The following is a 26,125-nucleotide window of genomic DNA, read 5'->3' as shown; positions in this document are numbered from 1 at the left end:
ATCAGAAAAGCTTCCTCCTGCAGCAGATGGCAAAAACAGACACACAGCAGACGTTATGCAAACAGTGAGAGACACCTTGGACTACTTAGCCTTTAATGGAATACCTCCATCAAGTGCCTCCCCTCAGGGCTCAGGGACCCCTGTAGAAGAGGAGGTGGAAATGGTGTAAGAGCCAGAGGGGATGGAGGACACCAGAAAAACAGAGTTCTCTAAAATTGCATGATCAAAGCTCCCATGAACTCCCAGCCACTAAGGAAGCACACACAGGGCCTGCACAGGTCTGCACCAAGACCTTTGCACATACATTATTAAGGCTTCTGGTTCAGTGTTTTTAAGGGATTCCTACATGTGCAAATACATCGGTCTCTGCTTCTTGTGTCTTCTTCTCTTTGTTTTGTCCAACTACGATGTGTTAGTCTTCATCTTTTCTATTTTATTTTGATGTATTAGCTCTTAGAAAACTGTTTATTCTCTAATGAAAGACAGAAAGGAAGTAGATCCAGGTGGGAAGCGTAGACGGAGGAAACAGTAATAAGTATATAGTATGCGAGAAAAATCTATTTTCAATAACGGGAAAAAGAGCAGACACTGTAAATTAATTAAAAATATTTAAACCAAATTTTAAGTTAAAACATGTATATTCTCAAGAAAAGTAACATTATTGCTAAGTTCCTAAGAGAGGCAAAAGTGGTGGGCATCTGAGAGAGAAGATGCATAATTCAAAAAGAGTACATTATGCCTATGGTGTTACCAAATATAAATATTCAAGTATACTTACACAACATATGAGGGTTCTAAAGCTAGAAAGAACTAAAGACAGAAAATTTCCCCTGAGGCAAAAACAATACCACAGCATTCACCAATAATTTGAATGGGAAAATAATCAATATACTATTTATTTTTATATTACATACATATTGACTAACCATTGTAGAATGTATTGATAAGATGGTGAATTATATTTTCACTATTTTCCTCCCTCAATAATTCATATTGTATTCTGATAAAAACATGGATAATAATAAAGTAAACTAATCTTCAGAGAAATGATACATCTGTCCTGACACATACCTGTCACTGTTTTTGTTTTGACTGGGCTGCTGGCATATTCTGAGGCCTGATATGACTGCTGCTTTCCCAATGGGGCACTTCCAATGGACAGCTCATCGTCTTTCTTTCTGTTAGCTGAAGTGACAAGCGGTACAGCTACCACAGGCTGCTGAAAGAAACAAAACAGAAAGGAAATTCTCATCTTCGTGAAGCAATAAAGGTCAAAGCTGGCATCTCTACAGACAGTATTTTGTTAAGTTGGGGTCTAGGCTGTGTTGTAAATCACACCACCTCTTTTCTTCATCTGTTTTCTCTCATATGTAAGTAATCCCCACTTATACTCAAGAAATATGATACAATATAGTATAGAGGATTTCCTCCACAGCATACAGAACCAGCCTATGTGAATTCCCAATCTGTGAAGTCAGCCAAGTGTAGCTCAAGCACACTTAGGGCAGCGTGCCACTACCCTACACTACACTTGCAGGACTCTTTTCCCACGTCCCTATTCCCTACACTATATAGGGGAACAGCTCTAGCCAGCATTTGCACTCCAATAGGCATTAGGCATTGTATTGATATCAAGTATATGGCAGGGTGCGTGGAAACAGGCACAGCACAAAGTCAAGCTTACATCAACACCCTTGGCTCCTGGAACCAACAGTTGCTCAAGGGTACTGGGAGGCTATGGAACCACTTTTTTCTTATAAATATAATTCATACAGTAATGTTTAATTTATATTTTCATAAAAGGTTAATAAAAGTAAAGAACAACAATTATACTGCAATAACAATTAATTAAAGCTTATAAATTATTGACTTCTAGACTTTCCCCTATAGTATTTTCAGATGAAAGCTGAGAATTCTGTGTTCAAGCCTAAAAAGCTATAGGTTAACACAGATTGTAATGAGAAAAATAAAATCTAAAAATCTCAAGTTATTGAGGGTGGAGAGATAACTATTGATTATTCATTTGGACAGCCCAATTTTTGAAGATACTTTGAGAATTCTACTTTGTCTGATGAAGTGATAATCAGAGCATATTTAGAAAGCATAGAACACCATTGAAAGTTAGAGAAAGCTGGAGAGCATTATGATTCTCTACTGAGCACAGAAGTACAGAGCTGGACAATGAAGCAGCTGTTTCTTCTTTATTCAGTGAAATGAAGTCTGGTGTTAGTGCCAGTGATGTCTAATACAAGCCTGTCAGATTTTTGGGAAAAAAAAACAAAACAAAACACAGTATTTTTTTTTTTTTTTTGCTTTAGGATCAAAGATCAATGCTGAAGTTCATGGAAAAGAGCCATCAGATATTGGGCTTTAGCCACAACTAAGAACTGGGAAAGAAAGGATGGAAGCTATGGTGAGCCTGGTGTGTCATACAAACTGGGAGATGTGCAGGCTGCAGTGTCACTCAGTGTGATGCTTGTAACAACTACAAACTGTCACAAATCATGCAAAGAGAAAAAGGAAGATAAATGGGAAGCTATCCTAAGAAAGAGAAAAAAACCCTGAAAGTGTGAAAACTCATTTATTTGTGTATCTAATTATAAGGATATACTTAATACTAAGTTAATTACATTTAACACATATTTAGTACTTTAAATTCTTAGGCATAGAGATACATGCTGTAATTCCAGCACTGTGGACATTAAGGCATGAAAACTGAATTCTAGGCAGCTCTGTACTAAGGATTAGTAGTCTAATAAATCCATCAATCTCTGTCCTTCATTTATATACCTCAGAAAATAATCAGGTAGCAGATAACTATCACCATATTAAAGATTAAAATGAGTGTTTCTAAAAATAAGAAAGCAAAACTAAATTCCAGACAAAATAATGAAATGACATAAGATTAACAGAAGTCACAGGAATAAGACCACACAACAACAAAGAAAATCATCCCTTTGCAGATTAAACTGAAGTGTACTGATACACTTAAGAAAGTGCACTTTAGAGTCCATCTGACACCTTGCTAACTCTGCACTGCAGCAAGTGTTCTCAGATCGGAATCTCTTAGTAACAGTTTCTCGATATCCTTCAGGATGAACTCTCAATTACCAAAGTACTGAGGACTTTAGACAAAATCTTTTTAGGAATTGGGTTCTAACTGTTGTTTGTGTCTAGAATTCAGTTTACTTCAGCACAGAATACTCCCTGCCATGATTCTTATTTGTCTTTTCAGGGGATACAAGCTTCTGCCTGGCTCCCGTGCTGCTCCTTTGAGCTCACTCCTTCTCACACTAGCCATCTGTTTAGGAGAAGCACCCCCCCACCCCCACCCCTTGTTACATCACATAGACACACATGGAACTGGACTCTAAGTACTCTGTGATAGCCTCAAATTGTATCAAATATTCTAGAGAGAGGGATGCTTTTAGTGATAACAGTTTTGTAAGCTTCATGTCCAGCAGGCAGTTCAATATTCTATACTGCGTGTTAAAATGAAGAGTAAAACAGGAGCAAGGGGTATAAAAATTAAATTAAGATGAATTGACAAACACTAAATGCAGCTGTGAATGTGGTAGAATTTCTGGACAGCATGATGAGGCTGTGGGTTCAATCCCTAGCACCAAAAACAAGAAGAAAAATGCTTCCTGAGTTATACAGATTAATATTTTAAATGTTCATAATTATAGTATTTATTTTTTCCTACTAAGTAGCATTAGTTTATCATAGGAAAATTAAAGAAATCTCAAATGGAATATTGCAAAATTATAATGTTAATGAATAAATACAATATAGCATAAATATGACCTCAAAAGGACTAAACTTATGCTATTTACAAGCACTGTTACCATAGGTAAAATCCTTAGAAACCTTCACATAAAATGAGAACAATAACACAGTTTTCCACAATTACATTGAATATTTCATTTAATGGTTCTAGAAACTACAATGATTTATTAAATTTAATGATTAATTTCATCTAATGATTCTAGAAACTACCTATTCTATTCTTCATTTGTAACTTTACATGTTTTAAATGAATATGAATCAGAAATGTTTTTGTACTACCTATCAAATTACCAAGGTTAAAGTTCAAAGCAGGTTTACTGGATAAATCCAAAGATGTGTAAGAATAAAACAAGAATAAATAGGACTCCCCAGAAAGATTGCTGTTGTTAGTCTTTCTGCCTTATAAGCAAGTGAGCATACAGAAAGTTACTTTAACAGACAAACTGTGTTGAACTGCAGTTTCTTATAAATAAAATTACAGATCTTCTCTGAAAGGCATAAAGGGGCCTAAAGAAATTCTAGCACATAAATAAGAAACTAATATCAGTAAGGACAGCATCATCTAACTCCATGATGACAGAATCAGTATCAACAGCATCATCAAACCCCACATTAGACAGTCACTTTCTAATGTGAGTCATTAGCAATGGCAGCATCTGGTCCTAGCTTCAGTCCCAGCAGCAGCACAGAGCCCATCACAACAGAGGAGAGGCTGGATGTGCTGACATAACTTACAGAACCACTCACCTGTTGTGTATGTCTACTTGTTCGTTTCTGTGGCTGATAGATGACCCAAGTATATAATATTGGGTCAATGTTAACAGCTAGTCCTTGTACACTGCAAAGAAATACAGCACCTAAAATAAAATATTTTGAAATTATTACAATTCATATACAAAAATAGCAAGCTGTAAGAGAAGAGAAAGTAATTAATACTGTTAGGATCCACAGGATTTCAAGCCTGCACGACATTTCCACAGGAAAGTAAAATGTTGCTGATGCAGGCACTTTAAGAAAAAAGATAACATTCCTCTTTGGTAAAGAATATAGTTATAAATGACCTATTCCAATGCACTAACCAGATAAGCAAGACAAAACCACAAAAAGGACAGAAATAATTCATCTACTGAAGATTACTCTATAGAAGATTATGAGAGAAATGGTTTAGGCCAAAAACCAATTGTACAAGACAAAAATCCAACTCTAAAGAACAAAGAACCCAGAAACAATTACTGCTTTTAAAATTAAATATACAATTATTTCTAAATATCATTCAAATCACTTTTGTCTTTTTAAATCAGTAACAATAGAAATAGAAACTGGAGTTCATCTTGTCAGCGTGGTTAAGTGTGAACTCATTAAAGTGAGGGTAAAGTAAGGAAGTGAGGGTTAATGGAAGGAATGGTAACAAGGGTAATTCAACAAAGATTTCTTCACTGTCTTCTAAATTTAACAATGCTGCTATCAAGTACTTAGATACAATGTTCATTAAACACTAATTTACGTAGAGATGTCTTTCCCTTTCTCTAAATCCCCACTTCTGCATACCCTTCACCACTGACCCAGCCTAACATGGTTGAATTTGAATTCTCTTACTGACTAATAAACATTCTACAGTTCATTTTAGTCACTGAGAACTCAGTTTTCTCAATATAGATGTCACTAAAAGGTATTAGAGGTAACAACAGATGCTTTAGGAAACAATTGTGAGGAAAGTAACATACCTACTACTTCACACTGATGAGAAGGATAGCTATGAATGAATGTGGCTCACATAAAACCATAGCTTCAAACACTGCATCTTTATTTGCAATTTTTGGAAACACACCACATTGTCAAAAGGTTGGGACAGATACACACACACACACACACACACACACTCACTCACACTCTACACACACACTGTACAACATTAAGGAATGACATATTTCCCTTGGCCTTGAATTCACAGTCAGACAATGTGTCTTGTGCACATCTTTTCCTCCTGATACATTATGACATAGACAGGGAACTCTGTGTGTGTGTGTGTGTGTGTGTGTGTGTGTGTGTGTGTGTGTGTGTGTGCGCACACGCGGAGTCATGTCTCTCTGTGGGTCTCTGTGTGTGTGTGTGTGTGTGTGTGCCTCTGTCTGTCTGTCTGTCTGCCTGTATCTCAGAGACAGATTGTGTGTGTATACATTTTCCTACTGTTAGTTTTGCCAAATCAGCCGAAGATGTAATCTCTCTAACAGTTTTTTAGCAACTATAATAGTCAATTTCCTTGTATCTGACTCAGACTTTTTATTATTTCATTTTATATGACAATAATTCTGCATTTTAATCTTGATGAATAAATACAATTTCCCACATCTGGCCTAAATTTCAAATATACAGAGTAAAATACCTTGACCAATCAAGCCCCAATCAAGCCCCAGGTCCTTTGTTTCTGCCAACTCAGTACTGTGTTTGCATGTAAGAGCCACAGTGTGCAGGCTTGTGTCCAGGTACTAAGAATTTAAAAGCACATGCCCATGCTAAAGTAGCAATCTTTTTATACCTACTCAGCCATCTGTCAACACATTAATAGTTTATTACAATAGTATTCTAAATTAACTGGAATAAATGTTGAGTCAATCACATTAAATAGTTTTAAAATTTTTGTGAACCAAAAATTTTTATGTTGTTTTGTTTTTGTTTTAAATTATGCTTTCAAAATAACTGTAACAGAAGACAAAAAGATGACATTATTTATTTTTGTTTAATTAAAGAACCTTTCATATTAAAGATTTTATTAATGGTAACTTTACTTCAAATATTTCCTGACATTAAACATCACTGCCTGAATCCTCACCTAAAAGCAATTGGTAGACATCACAGATGCCCCTAAGATGGGTACTAACAAGATACTACTCTCCATTCCAGCTGGAAGTTATTTCTTTTAATCTTTCAAGTTCATAGTGCTTTTTACGTTTAAGAACTCTAAAACTGCTATCCTTGGATAAGCATTTTTAATAGTTTCATTTTTAAAGTTTAAAAAAAATAAAAATGAAAAAGAAATTCCCACTTTCAGATTTGACATAAAGTAGCCTGAAACTAAATGATTTCCTACCCTAAGTGGTTTGCTTTTGAGGGTAAAAACAGTAAAATAAAACTCCATTTTCATCATTAATGTGAGCTGTCTAATCCTTTTGATATTACTGAAGCATCTGATGATAATCTAGACTACTGCTGTTATACTATACAAAACACTCTATGAAATATCACTGCTGTTCAGTACAAATGCTTTGTTGTGTTTTGTGTATAATCACACCTGACAGAGGATTCAATTTTGTGGTTTTTCTCTGTAACAGAGTTGTAACATAAGATACAGTTAAAACTGAAGAGCTGGGAACATCAAGTGTTATAATTTCAAGATTAAAAGCCTAACACGGATGTAAACAATAGATAGGGAATTAGAGAAATAAATATAGGCTGTGAGTTTCTAAACTGTATTTGCATATTAAATGGATTATCTGGCTGCAGCAACTGAGAATGAAAATGCACTCAGTTTTATAAAACGAGAAAGAGCTTTAGAATAACATAGAACTAACACTATTTTAGTTGTGATTCATGACTATTCCATTATACTAGGGAAGCTAAGGCAAGACTGCTGGAGACCTGCAACAGCCTGGGCCACAGTGCGCTCATGGCCAGATGTAGCCACCAAGGTCAAACAGTTATCTCTACCAAAGGCAACAAGAAAGTAACAGCATTGGTTAGTTAATGCAGTATTTAATTCTAAAGCTGGAACACAATTATAAAAGGTTAAATCTAAACGCTAACAAGGAAAAGAAAATGATTCATGTTAACACATGCTTTAGCCCACAGACTGGAAGCCAGTCTGATTTGTATAAAGTAAGCTTACTGAAATACAGCCATACCTATTGCCTGAGGTCTAGGGAAACTTTTGAACACTTAAGAGGAAAATGAGCAGCTGAAACAGCAATTATGACACATAAGCCATTAAATACTTACCATCTATGTTACCCTTTAAGAAAATGTTTGCTGAGGCCTGATAGCACATTGCTAATAGGAGTTTAAATGGATATAACATTTTTAAATATAAACTGGGGAAACTGCTTGTGCATATGTGTGTGTACTTACAATCTTTACTAAGCATTTACAAATATATTGGAGAATTTACTTCCAATTTGTAACTTTTATTAATAACAACAATATGCTTTTACATAAATGTTATCTTTCTGAACATTTTTTTATTGCTAAGGTCCTTTTGAATAGTTTAAAATATTTCCTAATATCATAAACTCCCTATTTTTTAATATGCATATCCTACAAAACCTTCTAGTGCTGCTAGAAGGAAAACGATGTTAACTACAACTGAAGGGAAGTAAAACACTTCAAAAGTAAGGACAATGCAGTCGGTTTCTCTCAAAGCATATATATTTTTATTATCTATAATCTCTCAATTCTTGCCTGTAGTCATAACAGAGATTCGAATTTCATTCCCAGAAGAATAGTAATCAGTATCACAATTACTGACAAAGTGAAGCCATTGATTATTCTCTACACCTACCTACAGCAGTCAACAAAGGGTCAGAAAAAGAAAAAAGAAAAATTGAACATCCCAAATGGTGATATCTCAGGTGGATTCTTCACAAGAATCTTAACAGTTTTCATCTGAAATGGAACAATCTCAACCTCAATTTCTCCTGTGTATCGATAACAGTATTCTATTTGGAACCAAGATGGAGTAACTGAACCATGATTTAACTTGTGTGACAAAAACAAAACTTAAGAAAATCATACTATTTAATATATTGTACCATATACACTATGCATGATCTTAGAAACCTGCTAACTGAGGACTGTGGACACGGAAATTTGAAAAACAATTCATGTGACTCTCACAACTGTCACATGGTACTGCTATCTACAGAATATTCCAGAATGACACATAGAAGGAACGTATCCAAAGATAGGCTGTATCTTTGGCAAAGTCTCGAAACCAAAAGGACAAAATGGAGACAGAAAGAATGGGTAATAAGATTTTCAGGAAAGATGCCAATGGCAACAAAGCTGTAGACAGGGCTCAGCAGGCTTCTCATGAACTCCTGCAAATACCAGCCAAGGAGGGAAACGCCTCAGTATACTAAAGGCCACAAATGTATGGGAGGCAGGTGAACACCAAAACAGATTCCAAAAATGACACCAAAACTACAATAAAGTGTAGCAACTCATGCCCATAAACTGTCAGAAAACCATACACACAGAGAATACCTAGAAGTGTTTATATCTGCAAACACTGCCTGGTGAAAGATGAAAATGGTTCGGGTACTATAAAAACAAAACAAAACAACTAATGGCTCCCTAAGACGTAGACATTTAGCATACGACACAGCAGTTCCTATCCTAGGTATGTATACACTAAAAAGAAGTGGACAAAGGTGGTCAGGTGTACATGTGTGCATATTTACTTGTTAAGTCGCATTTGTTCACAAAGTCCAGGTGGGAACAACTTGAATATCCACAATGAATGGAGAAATAAATCATGGGATATAAGCACAATAGAATGTTTGGCAAAAGAAGAAATAAACACTGATATATGGTACAACACAGATAAAGTTTGAGAATTTCATGTTAAATGAAAGAAGCCAGATCTAGACTATCCAGAATGGAAAAACCACAGGAATGGAAAGATTGGTGGCTGGTACTAGGAAATAACTACTTAAAATACCAAATTGTTTATAAATTAAAATAACAATGACAATACTGCTTTGAAACTAAATAGAGTGACAGAATATTTAACATTTAAATGCCACTGAGCTATTTAACTTAATAATAGCTAATGCTATATTACAGTCATGAACCCAAATCAAAATTTAAAAAGGACACACCATTTTGGTAATAAAGGATCACACATACAATGGCAGCCCCATTAGATAGTAAAGGAATGATAAGTTATTACCTAGTGACTGTAGCCCTCAAAATGTCCTAGAGCCTAAAACAGATGCAGAGATCCAAGGCCAGACCTTAGGCAGAGCTTGGGGAATTCTCACTGCAGATAGGGAGGAAGGACTGTAGGAGCCAGACAGGTCAAGGACAACACACAAACAAACAAACAAACAAACAAACAGAAAATCAACTAGCCTGAACCCACAAGGGCTCAGAGAAACTGAATTGTCAACCAGAAAGTCTGCATGGGACTCGCCTAGGCCCTCTGCGCATATTTTAAGTGTATAGTTGGGCCTTCTTGCGGGGTTTCTTTTTTTTTTTTTAAATTGTTTTTATATTTTATTTACATTTCAGATGCCATCCCCTTTCCCCATTTCCCCTCCCTAGAAAACCCCTATCCCATGCCCCCTTTTCCTTTTTTGCTTTTATAAATTTTTTAAAAATGTTAATCAAAGGCTTTATAAGTTTGGTAATGCTCAATCAGAAGTGTAACCCAATACCCAACCTAGATATATAAACTATCTTTGACTGGTTGAGACAAGTGAACATCTGCCTCCATGCCCCCACTTCTTTCTCTTTCTCTCTCTCATCACCTAGCTTCACCCTTCCTGTTAGAATAAAACTTTTCTCTCAAAATGCAATTAGAGCATAATTACTCCTAATTATACCAGTGAGGTACAAGATAGTCCTAATACCCAGTCCATCATTTTGTTGACTAACCAGAACCTCTGTCATGTCTCCTAACTAAAACACTTAGTTTTGAACCTGGCTTTTTTCTTGGCTTTAGAATGAATGTCAGCTGAAAATCATCCACTCAGATCTTTTCTCTCAAAGTAAATAGCCGGGATTGGCTATGAGATTACAGGTCTTCAACCCCGTCAGAAATCCAGAATGACTGAGTTAACTGAAATTATGGGAAGCACTAAGCATAGCTTCTAAAACTTAGCCAATTTATAGAGACCGCTGAACACCTGGAAAGCCCCTATACTACCGAACTTGGAGCATCAAATCTTCAGCCTTTGGCCATACCACCCTGAATGCGCCCTATCTCAGTAAAATCTTAAAAAAAAAAAAAAATGTATAAAATCCATCCCTGAGTACAGTCAATATGAAATGTTTAGGTTTCACAAATGTACTCTCTCATGTGATATGTTTTGATGTGTTAAAATGAACTGTACTACAAACGTGGCTCCTTTATAAATATATAATTTAAATTTCTCTACTAAGGCAAAGATGAAAGAATTGCACTCATGAAATGAGTGTTGAAATGAGTGTTCCTCGATGAAATATTTTTAGATGAAACACACTTTACTATTTGGATTTTGACATGAAAACATAGCAATCTATCAGAGCAAAATAAACACACATCAATATGGAACACTTTCCAATTACTACTATATTCAGCAAAAAGTTGAACTTCTGATTTTGAGTCTATATGCCAAAGTGAATCATCAAGATTACCAGTTAGAAAAAAAATCACTAACCATTTAATATTACTCTAAAAATCAATGTGGTACATCAGTTTGATTAGGATATGTTTTGAAGGACTACTGGATTATTTCATAATATTGGATACCAAAGTAAGCAAAAGGAGCCAGGATGGTATCATGCTTTGTGTTTAACACTCTAGAAAGTTTTCCAAGGAGAGGAAGAATGATGAAGAAACATGTTTGGGAGAAAAGCAGAAGCTCATCTCATTCACATACTCGTGTTACTAAATACCCAAGCCAAGCCCAAACTTGATGGTGAGACCCGACTGTAGAGGAGGACACTACACATACTGGTTCCAAAACAGAGTATGGAGTTGATACTGGACAGAAGCCTTCCTTTCTGAGGTTAGCTTGCATAGTACAAGGTGGTAGTTACACAGGCTTCTGGGAGTGGAGTCATCAACAGCCTTTCCTCGCTGTGAACTCTGGGAGCTATAATAATGATCAGTTTGGAAAGATATGCCCAAAGATGCAAATGTTAGGAGGGAACCAACTGCTTTCTGGTTGGATTTAAGGCCTTCTCCACAGGAGAAACCACATGCACTGTACTGTAAATTTGGCCAAGATTCCATATTTGAGGAGCTTACAGGCCCCGGGGATTAACCTATAACTATTAGTCTCCTGGAAAGACACAGTATCAAACTACCATCTAAATTCCTATCTCCCTACTTGTAGATTCATACATGTCTCAAACCTTATTAGAGAAGTTTCTTTTATGAGGTAGATAGTAATCAATCCAGAAACGCATAACTGGATCAAACTGGTCAATGTATAGTAAATACATGTCAGTAGAGTACTCAGCCATAAATGCTACATACATAACTTCTCCCCAAAGCTCAGGATCCATTGTAGAAGAGCAGTCAGAAAGATTTTAAGAGCCAAAGGTTGGGAAAGATTGGAGTAACAATCTTTCAGATATGACAAGACCATCCACTCATGAACTATAGTAGCTGAGATTGCCCACACAAAAATCAAGCCATCCAACTTGCATAAAGTTGGAAGAGACTCATGAGACCCACCCCTAATGAAGTGTAGGAATTTGACAGAAGACGGCTATCATCCTTGCAGCCATCTTGAGCCAAATACCCTGACAAGACACTTGTTTTCAACAGCCTACAACATCTGAGCACACTCTAACAACATCTTGTTTTATATACCCAGGATTTTCTGGGTGCGTATGACTTAAAGGTGGGACTTAGAGATGAGACTTAAAGGTGTGACTTAAAGGCATGACTTAATAAGTGAGACTTATAAAAGGCAAGAGGCAGACAGAAGGGGGGACTGGAAACTGGACTGGGAACTTGGAGGTACTAGGGACTAGGAACTAGGAACTAGGAACTCAAGACTTAGGACTTAGACTAGGAACAAGGGACTTGGAAAGAAAAAAGAAGAGAGACTTGAGACTAAATGGGACTGAATCACACTCTGTCTGGTCTCCATTCTTCATGTCCACCCTCACCCTCTCTCTCTTGCTGAACCCTGACCCACGGACCGGAGCAGCAGTACGAGCCAGGACAATTTAGCCCCCAAAGCTTGGTGCAGTGCAGGCTCTAACAATTTTGGCCCCCAAGCTTTTGGCAGTGCGGGTTCTAACACTGATAGAGCGGTCCCAGACAATGAAGGTCTAGAATAGCTGAAGGCACCTGAGAAGGAAGAGTCAGGTTTCTTTCTCCACATGTAGACCATGTTCCAATGAATAGCTCTATACCTAGGAGAAGGAGGGAGGGAGAGAGAAAGAGAGGTAGGTGTACATGTCTGTATGTGTGTGTGTGCACATGCATGCATGTGCATATTCGCGTGTGTGTGTGTGTAGCACAAGTTTCAGTTGACAGAAAGCACAATTGGTAAATGTTCTAGTTACTTTTCTACTGCTATGCCAAACATCATGACCAAGGCAACTTACAAAAGCAAGTATTTAATTGGGATTACCATTTTAGATAGAATTCATGATGGCAAAGCAAAGGCACAGCAGTAGGAATAGCTGAAAACTCATATCGTTTTTTTTTTTTTTTGAGATAAGTTTATCATTTTTCCATTCCCTATCTTTCCACCAAAGCCTCCCATAGACCGCTCTTTGCTACTTTTCAATTCCTGACCTATTTTTGCATTGTTATTGCATGGATATATACATACACACAAAGATTCCTAACTATAATTTGCTCAGTTGATATACTATTTCTCATGTGTCATCAGGACTGCCAGTTTGGTACTGGATAACAAATTCATGTGGTCTTCCCTAGAGAAGACCATTTTTCCATCTTTCTTTGTGTAGGGTTAATGGCTTGGGTTCCTGTACCTATACCCCTCATCCTTTGCTTTGGTCTACTTTGGCATGTCTATTGATGTCATACTTGCTCAGCTCATGTTTAGGCAGTCATGTTGGTAAGACTTCATGGGTGTAGCTTATAACATTATTAGGAGACACAGACAAAGCAAACTCCCTGATACTCTGGCATTTCTAATCTTTCCATTCTTTCCTCTACAATGTTCTGCGCCTCAGCTGTGGAGCTGTTTTGTAGATGTACCTGTTGGAATTTGGCCTTCTGACTGATTGTGATTTTCTACAATGGTCTCTATCTATTGCAAAGAGAAGTTTCCTTGATAAGAAGTAAGAAGATTATACTTATTTGTAGTTATGAGGACAAATGTTTAGATTGATGTTACTAAGTGTACTAGTTTAGTAGTGTTTGTAGGTTCTCCTCCAAGATCAATGACTTCAGTAGCACTGAGTAGGTGGCTATGTTTCCTGCAGTAAGTTGAGCATGTCTTAAGTCCAATTAAAGAGCTCACATGTGATCAGTAAGCAGGAGGCAGAGAAAGGCACACTGAGTCTTTTTAAACTTCAAAGTTTTCTAGTGACATACTTCCTGATGAAAGGCTATGACATACATTCTAAGCTTCCCCATACCCATGAACTAGGGATCAAGTATTTGAAAGCATGAGAACATGGGAAACATACTAACCAAACTACCACAGTGGAGTAGAAGATGGAGGTGGATGGGGCGAGTTAAGGGCAAAATTGAGGATGAATGTGATCAAATTTCAGTGTCTGGAGTCACAAAGAATTAATAGAAGTATATTTTATAATTAAAAGCACATGCCCAAGAAAGATAAATAAAAGAAGAGTAGACATATAAATGGTATGAGGAGCCATGAAATGAAATGATAGCGCCAAGAGTGTCAGTGAGAACTAGAAGGAGAAAGGCAAAAGGTATCATTCACTCAGCAGTGAGTTCAACCAACAGTAAGGGGCCTAAGAAATCGTGAGGACTCAGACACAAAGAGTTAAGAGAACCCAGAGAAGTAGGAAACAAAGAGAAGGAAGGCACAGGGAAGAAAGGGCTCCAAACATGAGAAAGTCGTCAACTTTGTCAAACATTGACAGCAAGTGATAAAATAAGGACTGAGATATGCCAACCGAATAGATCTGGGGCCCTAACTTGGACAGGAGCAGCATCAATGGAATAGAGAGATGGAGTTTGCAAAAGGCTGGTTCCATTACAAGAGTTCAGAAACAGAAGAAGACATGGAAGTAAAGGGGACAGATAATTCTTTTGAGGAGTTTTACATGAACAAAATGAAATATGGTGGGTGGAAAGGAGAAATGAACTCCAGGGAGGTGCTGGGTTAAGATGAGGGAGGAAGCAGCACATGTAGAGCTGCTGAGGCTAATCCCCAGAGGGGAGCATAAATAGTCCTGACATGGAAGAACGTAGAGATTTATTGTAGTAGTGTCCTTGAGGATGTAGAACAGATGAATAGGGTGGACAAGCTTTAGACAGGAGCACAGCTATTCCACCTAGAGAAAGAGTGAAGAACACGAGAAGACTTTATTGAGGTACACACTGAGTTGTGTGTGGGGCAACGGTGCTTGATAATTTCTTCAGCCTTTCAAGGCTGTGCCATCATCAGTAAAATGGGTTTGAAAAGGCTAAGAGTTAAAGAAAATGGGGAGACCTGAAGAATAAACTAAGAAGGTGATTTAAGAAAGTTCTTCACAGAAATCATCCAGGAAACCTTATTAAAAAGTGGATTGCTGTTTCAAAGTTCTGGAGGGTGGTCTTAGATATTTCTAGCAAGATCCCCAGATACTCCACTCAGTGGTGACTATAATCTGAGTAGGGGATGTATGGGGATGTAGAGTCAACTGTGCAAGTAAACAGTGAGGTTCTGAGTAAATGTACATTGTTTAACAGGAGCTGGACATGTAAAGGAGCAAACACCAGGACCTATGGGAAACTGCCAAAGCCTTTCCTGTGAGAAAGGTTTGAAAAGGCAAAGCATGCTACTGTTCAAGTACAAATGTGTACCTGTGATGGACCGGTGTGTACAAAAACTAGCAATTACAGCTTCCTCCTCCAGAATGATTGCAGTCTGAGACCTCCTAGTAAGATTACTAACTCTTCCTCTCTGTGCTTTTACCTAAAAAACTGAGCTGAGGTTCTGGGTAGTTAAGGCAGTCAGTGCAGTTCCATCAGAATGTATACAGCCTGGCTGACTCCAGCTTTTCTGTACTTGCATCTTTTGTCTGTCCCTGTGTCTTCTGTCTGTCCTTGATTTATTCCCTTGCTGTCCCAGTCAGGTTCTACACCTAAATGGCTACTACTGAAGTCAAAGAACCCACAACATAGGGGATATTTAACAGAAAACAACAAGTATCCACTTTTAGAGTAAGCTGAGACCATCTAAGGAACATATATTTTTCTGTCTCCAAAGACTGTTTTGTACACAATATACTCACCTTAGATAGCTATTATTCTTATCATTGTGAATGCAAAAAAAAAAAAAAAAAAAAAAAATGGTACCTGAACTGTAGTCCTTATAGTCTTCATCTAGGATATAAAATATAAATGCACGTAAAATATTAGGGGAAATCCAAATATATCTCAGGCTTTATTGCACTCTTCCTAACAATCTAAGGAGGTAAGTAATAGATGTTAAAAAGAAACATTAGAAAAATGAAGTAATGTATCTAAGATGAAAGTTAGTAAGCCTGGAGAAGAGGATTTAAAACCAGGTCCTTCAACAATAAAAATTTGCACTTGTAGCTTTTGTTAAAAAAATTTTTTTTAGGTGCTGGAAAGATGGCTCAGCAGTTAAGAGCACTGAGTGCTCTTCCAGAGGTCCTGAGTTCAATCCCCACATGGTGGCTCACAACCATCTGTAATGGGATCCGATGCCCTCTTCTGGTGTGTCTGAAGACAGAGACAGTGTACCCACATATATAAAATAAATAATTAAAAAAAATTGTTAATGTCTGATACTGCATCTATAAACTATTCATTTTATGCAAATCTCCCCCATCCCGTAAGCTCTAAGTCATACTGTTGTCTGATGCTCTCTTTAGCCTCCCACCCCTGTCACTTACTAGCATCACCTCACTCCAAAATATTTTCTAACATCAAAAAGTATGCATCAGACCATGAGCATATGTTTCCGATAATAATTTCCAGGACTGGTAGTAATTTTTGTATTTCTGAGTCATAATAAAATACATGGCAATGTCTATTTTGAGCTAAAGGCTAAATTTAACTGATCTGTTATATCACAGTTCATATTTGTTTATAGCAAATTAGCTCAATTGTGATTGGTGCATAAGGCACTGTGGTCAGTACTATATGTAACCAAATCATAATGATTTGTTGTTTTAGACAACATAAAGCCTTCTCCAACATACAACAAAGCTAGCAACTTTCTCATAATCAAAGAGAAATCATCTGCAGTATATGATCATATGGAAAATGATGGTCCTCCCCCTCCCCAGAAATGCTTTCTTTTTACACAAGTAGTAACTCAGTCAGGCACTTCCATAGTCAATCAGGAAAATAGGCTGAGTACAGATAACTTAAGTGCTAGGATGTTGACTCACTGTTTCAAAGGCACAGTGTATGCTGAAGAGCTCTACCAGTTCACATTGGTTCCTCTCTTTTTCATCTAGTGAAACATCCTTTCAAACCATGTGTCCTCAAGGACCTGCACCTTAAGTTAAAAGCCCTAGCCCTAGAGCTACACTACAGTTGTGCTGGTTACATTCATCCATGAGCTATGTAGCCCCAGCAAGCTTAGAACTCACTACATAGATCAGGTGTGGCTTCAAGTTCAGAGTTCTGCCTGCCTTTGTGTCTTTTCTCAACTAAGCTGGTATGCATCAAAGCCTAACTTTAATTATCCAACTAAGTAACCAACTTTGGGAAACAATCTTTCAAAGGAAAGACACAAAGGAGGATCCAGTGTCCTGGGAGAAAGGTGGCAGTGCTCTTGAAGGCACACTACTCAGGCCAGGAGGATACTGTAGAATTCAAACAATAGGGATGAGCAATGCTCACATTCATGAAGACCTTTTCAGGAGGTCCTGGAGGACTCGCAGATGTCTCAAGCAATCACAACAAAGAGCACTTTTCTTCATTTACTTCGCTTCATGGACTGGCATAGAGTTATTCTACATCAACCGCTAGTATCTGAGTAAAATAACCCTGTGTATCAGTTACCCAGTCTGGAGTGGGGAAGAGTGTGCTAAATTGTCTAATAACCTAAGAGGCCATAATGACCATGCTAGACACATCCTCTAAAAGTTACCCTTTCCAAATAAGAGTGATTTAAAAAGGGAGATGGTTCACTCAGAAAAATTTTTCCATACATGCATGAAGACCTGAGCTTAACTCCCCAGCACCTACATGAAAAGACTGGGCAAGGGGACATGGTACCTGTAATCCAGTGCTGGATGGGCAGAGATGGGAATACCCTGGGAACTCTCTGAGCAGCTGGCCTAGCCTAACTGTTGAGGCATAGAGCTCCCATTATGTAGTGAGTTCGAGACCCAGCCTTGATATGTGTTTAAGAAAGAAATCAGCAAATTGTATTCTTAAGCCAAAATCTGATTTAACAAAGACTGATAAATGGAAAGGGTTTAAATAGCAAAAAAATATTGCATGACTTAAAAAAATCATATGAAATTAAAACTAATTCACATAAAATAAAAATTGTTAGAATGCATTCTTTTGGATTATTTACATGTTGCTTTTGGCTACCGCCCAGCTATGGCATCAGCAAGGATCAGCTGTAACTCAAAACAGAAAAATTTCAAATATTCACTATCTAGCCATTCATAAAAACACTGCCAACCACTGATATAAAACATGCACAGACTTTCAGACTCATTATTATGAGGTAACGAACCTACCTCAGTTCCTAAATAAGCTGGCTGAAGTGGATTATCAGATAAGATCATTCTAAGGTCTCCTGTGGTGATAACACCATGACTTCTAGCCATTTATTCTATATGCAGGAGTCATAAAGGTGAGGAAACAGAAGGGAGTGATAAATGCCACACTTTGGTGTGTTTTCCAGCACCCGTGAGTTCATATTGTCACAAGAGACAGTATTTTGTTAAGGTCTGCTACTGCTAGCCTGTAGTATCCATATCACCTCCAGCAATCCTTGAGAGAATACCGCTGCCTGCTGGGAATAAATACAACATGAACAGGAGAGTGCTGATTTCCCTCTGAAGAACTGAGCTTCCTACAGTGCCACAGATAATGATGCAAGCATTCCACTCATAGAACTTAAGACCAAAAAAGAAAGAAGTAAAGAAGATCTCTTCACAATGTTTAAGAATTTACATATCAAAATTGTCCATCACTATGAATTGCCTTTGTTCTAGCACTGACATCTCTGTTTTCTGAATTACATTAACAGACTATCTATATCCCCTTTATAGTTGTTAGTGGGTTAGAGTAAAAGGAGTATAGGTATGTTTAAAGTGTAAATAAAAAACATAAAATTACATAATTTTTAAAGCCAGAATTTTCTTAGTTTTCTTAGAAAATCTTCGATTTATAATAAAATATTTTCAAAACTGTGTTATGAAAATTACAGAAATAGAAATTCTTTTGGGTTAAGAAATTCATAGTTTTTGTACACTGATTCAAATCTAGTGGCCATATTTTTCAGTCAGGAATTTGGGTGTGTGTATGTGAGAGAGAGAGAGAGAGCGAGCGAGCCAGAGGGAGGGCGCAGACAGACATAAACAAGAAAGAAACACATTCCCATGAGAGACACGGGGAGGGGTAGAACACATGCTCCCATAGGTCCTTGGGTGTCCCAGAGAGCTCAACTTGCTCTCTACCTTAGTTTGTACAGGATCTCTCACTGAACATGAACCTCACTGAGTGACTCAACATGTACACACAAATGAAAGTCTAAGTTGGATGTAGGGAACATTCTCCCCACTGTTGTCTACCTTATTCTTTGAGGAGGGGCCTTTCATTCAATCCCAGAACTCAACTATAGCTAGCTTCCCTAGCTTAACCACTCCCTTGTCTCTCTAGCTAGATGACTTCGAGGTATCATATCTGCCTTTTAAACGTGGACTTCCAGGGGAGCCTCCATGTCCACTAAACATTCTGTGGATTCTGGCTGTGCAGCTCAGGTCCTGTTAGCACACAAGTGCTGCTCCATCTCTCCAGCCTTATTCTTCAGTTGGAACAGGGCAGTACTGAGATGTGCTTTGGCCATTCACTGAGTTACACAGGCAAGTCTGTTTCACTCTACATTTAAACCACTCTTTATTAAAATCAAGGGTGACCAACACAGCACACAATAAAAATGTTTTAACTTGTAAAGACACTTGTGCATTTTTAATTGGAAACAAAACCCGTAGTATGTTTTTATATGAAAGGCAAAGTGTCTTCTAAAATATCTACCATATTCGTGAATCCTCAAGCTCACATTCACTCATCTCCATTAACTTGATAAAAGAAATTACATGAACCTAAAAATCCTCAATAAAAGTTTCATATTTTCCTTTCAAGTCAAAAATTTCAAAGACCCAAAAATAAGTCAGGCATGATGGCTCCCATTTGTACTATCCCTAGGGAAGAGGCTGAGGTAGGTATGCCAAGAATACTATGCCTATCTGAGCCATATAGTCTGTCCCAAGTCAGACTAGGCTGAAGAAAAGAACCCTGTCTCAAAAAACAAAATGAACATCTACAAGTAATTTAAGGGAGAATAACATTAACAAACAAACTGTTCAAAAATTTAAGAATATACCATAAAACTTTGGAATAAAATAAATATACTTATATTTATTAAAAAGCCCTCATTTTAAAGACATTTTATGATTACATAATTATTTTTTGATCAATGATAAGTAAATCTTACTTTTTAATCAAAGAACTGTATCTTAAAAAAAATTCAAATATTATATAACAGTAGTAGTCAAGACTAAAGTTCAATTACACCAAGCATGGTGGCATGTGCCTTTAACTGCAGCACTTAGATAGCTGAGACAAGACCATCTCTGTGAGTTGGAGGCCACCCTGGTCTACATAGTTCCAGGACAGCCAGGGCTGCAGAGACATCAATCTTATCTCAAATTTTTAAGAGTTTAATTATTATCTGATTGAGATTGGCTGATATAGGCTCCTATGTTTGTATGCTTAGTCACCAGTTGATAGGCTATCAAGGGAAGGATTAGGAGATGTGGCATTGCTAGAGGTGTGTCACCTTGGGCAAGCTGTGGTATCCCAAAACCCAACATCAGGCCAAGTGTTTATGTGTCTCTGTCTCTCTGTGTCTGTGTCTGTGTCTGTCTCTCTCTCTCTCTCTCTCTCTCTCTCTCTCTCTCTCTCTCTCTCTCTCTCTCTCTCTCTCTCTCGTTCTCTCCCTCCCTCGCTCCCTGCCTAACTCCCTCACACCTTCCCTTCTTCCTTCCTGTTAGCTTCCAGTATTTTAGAATTTAGCATTCAGAAATTTCTCCATTGCCATGCCTACCTGCCTGCAACATGTTTCATACCCTAATGAATATGGACTAAACCTCTGAAGTATAATTAAGTGCTTTATTTTATAAGAGTTGCCGTGGTCTTGGTATCTCTTCATAACAGTATAATTGCAACTAAGACATTATCCCACACCAAAATATAACTTGTAAAATAAAATTATGATCAAAGTATTCATAATATTACATAACTTAAAACATGAAAAACTACTGGAGTAGCCATACACTTTAAAATATTCCTATACTTTAAAAGCTATAAAAATTTGAAGTGTTTAAAAAATTGTTGCTTTATAAGGACTTTAAGTTGAAATATTATAGGTATATGAAAACTTAAATAATGTGACGTACCAAGTGATCAAAACTGTATATGCTTTCAAGAGTAATTTTTTACACTGGGGTCTTAATGGCAGAGCAGAGGAGACACCACAAGGTGGTGCTAATATCCTCCAACAACTAGCTGAGAGAAAACCACAGCCATTCAGATGTGGCCTAAAGTAAGATGCACCAATTACCAGGGTGGACTGCAACTGTGTATTTGATTTGGAATTACCTCAGGTCTTTGAACATTCTAAAATCTTTCACGGTTACCACACAAAGACCCTACAAACTTCAGACCAATTTCCCTTATGAATATCAATGAAAAATACTCAATTAAATTTCCCAAACTGAATCCAAAACCACATCAAAACAATCAACCATCATGATCAAGTAGGCTTCATCCTAGGGATGCAGGGATGGTTCAATATATGGAAACCCATCAAAGTAATCCACCATATAAACAAACTTAAAGAAAAAAAAAAACACATAATCATCTCATTAGATGCTGAAGAAAGCACTTGACAAAATTCAACACACCTTCATAGTAAACTCTTGGAAAGATCAGGAATTCAAGGCCCATATCTAAACATAGTAAAAGCAATATACAGCAAATCAGTAGCCAACATCAAACTAAATAGAGAGAAACTTGAAGCAATTCCACTAAGATCAGGGACTAGACAAGGCTGCCCACTCTCTCCCTACCTATTCAATATACTACTGGAAATCCTAGCTAGAGCCATTAGACAACAAAAGGAAGTCAAAGGGATACAAATAGGAAAGAAAGAAGTCAAAACTTTACTATTTGCAGATGATATGATAGTATACTTAAGTGACCCTAAAACTTCCACCAGAGAACTCCTAAACCTGATAAACAGCTTCAGCAAAGTGGCTGGATATAAAATCAACTCAAACAAACAAAAGTAGCCTTCCTGTACTCAAAGGATAAACAGGCTGAGAAAGAAACTAGGGAAATGACAACCGTCACAATAGTCACAAATAATATAAAATAACTTGGTGTGAATCTAACCAAACAAGTGAAAGATCTGTATGACAACTACAAGTCTCTGAAGAAAGAAATCAAAGAAGATCTCAGAAGATGAAAAGATCTCCCATGCTCATGGATTGGCAGGATTAATAGAGTAAAAGTGGACATCTTGCGGAGAGCAATCTACAGATTCGATGCAATCCCCATCAAAATTCCAAATCAATTCTTCATAGAGTTAGAAAAGGCCATTTGCAAATTCATTTGGAATAATAACCCAGGATAGCAAAAAGTATTCTCAACAATAAAAGAACTTCTGGGGGAATCACCATCCCTGACTTCTAGTTGTACTATAGAGTACAACTAGAGATAAAAACCACATAATATTGGTACAGAACCAGGCAAGTAGATAAATAGGATAGAATTGAAGACCCAGAAATGAACCTACACTCCTATGGTATCTTGATCTTTGACAAAAAAAGTTAAAACCACTCAGTGGAAAAAAAAAAACAAAAAACACCATTTTCAACAAATGGTGCTGGTTCAACTGGAGGACAAGATATAGAAGGTTGCAAAATCGATCCATACTTATCTCCTTGTAGAAAGTTCAAGTCCAAGTGGATCAAGGACCTCCACATAATACCAGATATGAATCTAAAAGAAGAGAAAGTGGGAAGAGCCTCGAACACATGGGCACAGGGGGAAATTTCCTGAACAGAACACCAATGGCTTATGCTCTAAGATCAACAATCAACAAATCAGACCTGATAAAATTGCAAAGCTTCTGTAAAAGCAAAGGACATTGTCAATAGGACAAAACTGCAACCAACAGATTAGGAAAAGATCTTTATTAATCTTACATCTGATAGAGGCCTAATATCCACTATATACAAAGAACTCAAGAAATTAGACTCCAGAGAACCAAATAACTCTATTAAAAAATGGGGTACAGAGCTAAACAAACCTTCTTATATGATTGCCCATTTGTTGAGATTAACTCTAAAAAGCTATTAGGATGTAAAGAAACTGAAGTGATAACAAAAATCACAACTGGCTAGGCCACGTAAGTTTTTGTCACATGTAGTGGGAACATTGGTCAGAGTCTACATACATGGTGTTATATTTGATTTGATTTTGGAAAAAAATACTTCATGAGTAGGCCAACTATGGTCTACTGGTGAAACTAACACTTAAACCTTTAAATGATGCCCATCTGTAAATGTTGGTACCATCCATACTTTTCTCTATTAATGTATTAGAATATAAAGATTCAGAGAAATAGTCCACAAAAAATGAATCTATCAGAGATACACAAGTGTAATGTATTATAGTCTTCTATTGAAGGGTCAACATCAATAATTGCTCTATAAAGACAACTGAAATCTCCCAAGGAGCACTCCATGCTGGTGTAGTATAAGATACATATAAATCCATTGTGCCTGCTGAAAATTAAGGCATTTGGTAATATATTTATCTGATCATCTATTATCTGTATAGAGGAGTAAAAGCACTTTGTCAGAACATGATTAATACTATAACATAGTTTACTGAACAATCAGATGCTAGGATTTTGTAGAGGAAAAAAAGTCACATTTAACTGTAAGACATAGTTGGACCAGTAATTAAAAACACAATATGAGTTTTATTTAGTAGTTAGTATACTATATGTAACACTTAATAATTTATTAAGTATTACAAATAAGTTACTTTATGAATATGATGTTTTGAAAGTACACATAAATTTGAGAAAAAATTTATCCTAACTGGGAAATATTCATATTGTGAGAGAGTTAAGCTAGTATTTTGAAGGTTAAAAGGGTATTCTACAAAGACAAGTGAGCACATTTAGGATTCAAAGGCACCAAGGCAAAAGCACAATCTCTCTCCAGCCACATTGTTTCCCTTACCCCTCTCACACATTTCTCTCCTCACCCTTACACACAGGCTTCCAAAAAGAAAAAAAGATAATCCAGAAAATTATATTAGGGCAGTGGTATATGGCTCAAGATGGCTGCAAGGATGATAGACGCCTTCTGTCGGCTCCCCACAAATTCCTATATCATTGTCCAAGCCTCCATTTCCTTAGGAAGCACAGACATACCTATAATTATGGGGGAAGCAGAAACAAAAGAGTCTTCACAGAGTACATCACATAAAAACACAAGACATGCCTTAAATCAATACTACTGTAACATACCCCATAACATTCAGGATTTTCCACAAAACACAATAAGCCAAGCTTTATTCTAAGATGCAGTGCTGAGAGTTGCCAATGTGGTGGCAGGAAGTGGTTAGATACTTTTTAGAAGTTTGAGTTTTAAATTTGGAATGTAAGCTATGCATACTGAGTTAGGCATTAGGTAAGCTGATGTCAGGCAGCTCTAAAGTGCTAAGTAACACAATATCCTCTTCTGTTTCTTATACACATCTACTACCGCAAATGAAAGCTCAGTACTCTTGCTGTTTTCAGATCTCACTTACCTCTGAAATTTATAACTTCATCTACCAAACAAACATTACCAACATCAAAATGCATTAAGAACTACAATGTGTTGGTTTGTATAAAATTGTACAAACACAACACGGATGTATCTATATGCTGATGATATAACTATATCTTAGATTATATTGAAATTTACTTCCTAATTCAGAATTAACTGTAACTTAAAACCTTTTAAAACTTAACATTTGTATTTTAAGACAATTACTAATGTAACTTGTGCTACTTCAATATAAGTCAATTAAAACAAAAGAATTCCTTGTAGAGGAATCATAACAGGCCTACATCTGTAACTGGAAAGTTGAAGAATTCAGAGTATAAAACAGTTTTATATTATTTACTTGTTCTGTAGTCATTTAGCAGTCACTGGCATAGTTACTGTAGAAATTACTCCCTTGTAATCCAATGATAAAAAAAAACGTTACTTAAAGACTGTTGGGGACCGCACTAGCCCCAAGTTGCGGCAGCCAAAATAAATGTTGCAGCCCAGGCAAAATGTTGAGGCCCGGGCCGACCCACGTTTGGGTGGCCACTGTATCACGGCCCAAGCTGCTGCTCTGGTCTGCAGGTCGGGTTTCAGCAAGAGCGAGGGTGAGGGCAGATTCTACCTAATGTCTGAGATTTGTCTCTGATGATCCCTCTATAGTCTCTGATCTCAGTCTATATTCTCTGATCTCTGGTTCTGTCTTCTATAGTCTGACTTCTAAGCCACGCCTCTAAGTTACACCTTTAATCATGCCCTTAGGTCTTATCTCTAACTCTGATCTCTATACTTCTAAGTATACTAGTAAGTCACACACCTTTAATCTCACACACCTTTAATCTCAAGGCATCTAAACCAAGATTATCGGAGTGTTCTCAGCTGTTGTAGGCTACTGTAATACAAGTCTCATGTCAGGGTATATGGCTCAAGATGGCTGCAAAGCTGATAGCCGCTTTCTGCTAAAAGTCGGCCCCTAACAAAAGACAGGCCCACTGTTTTGAACACTCAGGAGTAAGAGGCAGGGACAGAGGCAGAGGCCTCTATGTGTGAGAGGCTAGCCTAGTCTGCACAGTAAGTTAGAAGTCAGCAAGCTACATAGAACGACTGACTCAAGGAAAAAGTAAACCAAAAAAATTAGCCAAGAAATACAGCTGGTTTTTCAAATAAGCTTTTAAAGTACTTTACAGGCTCAGTCCATCATAAAACAGCAACAGAAATAAAAGAATTACTAACAGTCATCATTTAACTTTTCTTTTACAGACCTTGATCATCATGAGTCAATGAAGTTAAGATTTTATTTGAACCACTTTATTACTTTGAAAAGTATACCAAAAAAACTTGAAAAATCCAATGT

General features: G+C 37.1%; 1 protein-coding gene across 5 annotated transcripts in view; it reads right to left on the bottom strand.

Moving 5' to 3' along the window:
• Vps13b (vacuolar protein sorting 13 homolog B) overlaps positions 1-26,125 on the bottom strand; it is a 567,993-nt gene that overhangs the window by 336,263 nt on the left and 205,605 nt on the right. For 4 of the 5 annotated variants that reach the window (XM_076911259.1, XM_034516325.2, XM_076911258.1 and 1 more), the window contains 2 exons: positions 4,537-4,646; positions 1,072-1,219 (listed from right to left, as the gene is read on the bottom strand). In XM_076911259.1, coding sequence (XP_076767374.1) covers positions 1,072-1,219; positions 4,537-4,646 — 258 coding nt within the window. The remainder of the gene's footprint in view (positions 1-1,071; positions 1,220-4,536; positions 4,647-26,125) is intronic. The other variant, XM_076911256.1, reaches the window with a different exon arrangement.

The sequence above is a fragment of the Arvicanthis niloticus genome, chromosome 13 (genome assembly GCF_011762505.2).
Source record: "Arvicanthis niloticus isolate mArvNil1 chromosome 13, mArvNil1.pat.X, whole genome shotgun sequence".
Classification (NCBI taxonomy): domain Eukaryota; kingdom Metazoa; phylum Chordata; class Mammalia; order Rodentia; family Muridae; genus Arvicanthis; species Arvicanthis niloticus.
The sequence above is the reverse complement of the archived record's forward strand: the minus strand, read 5'-3'. Positions and strand labels throughout refer to the sequence as shown.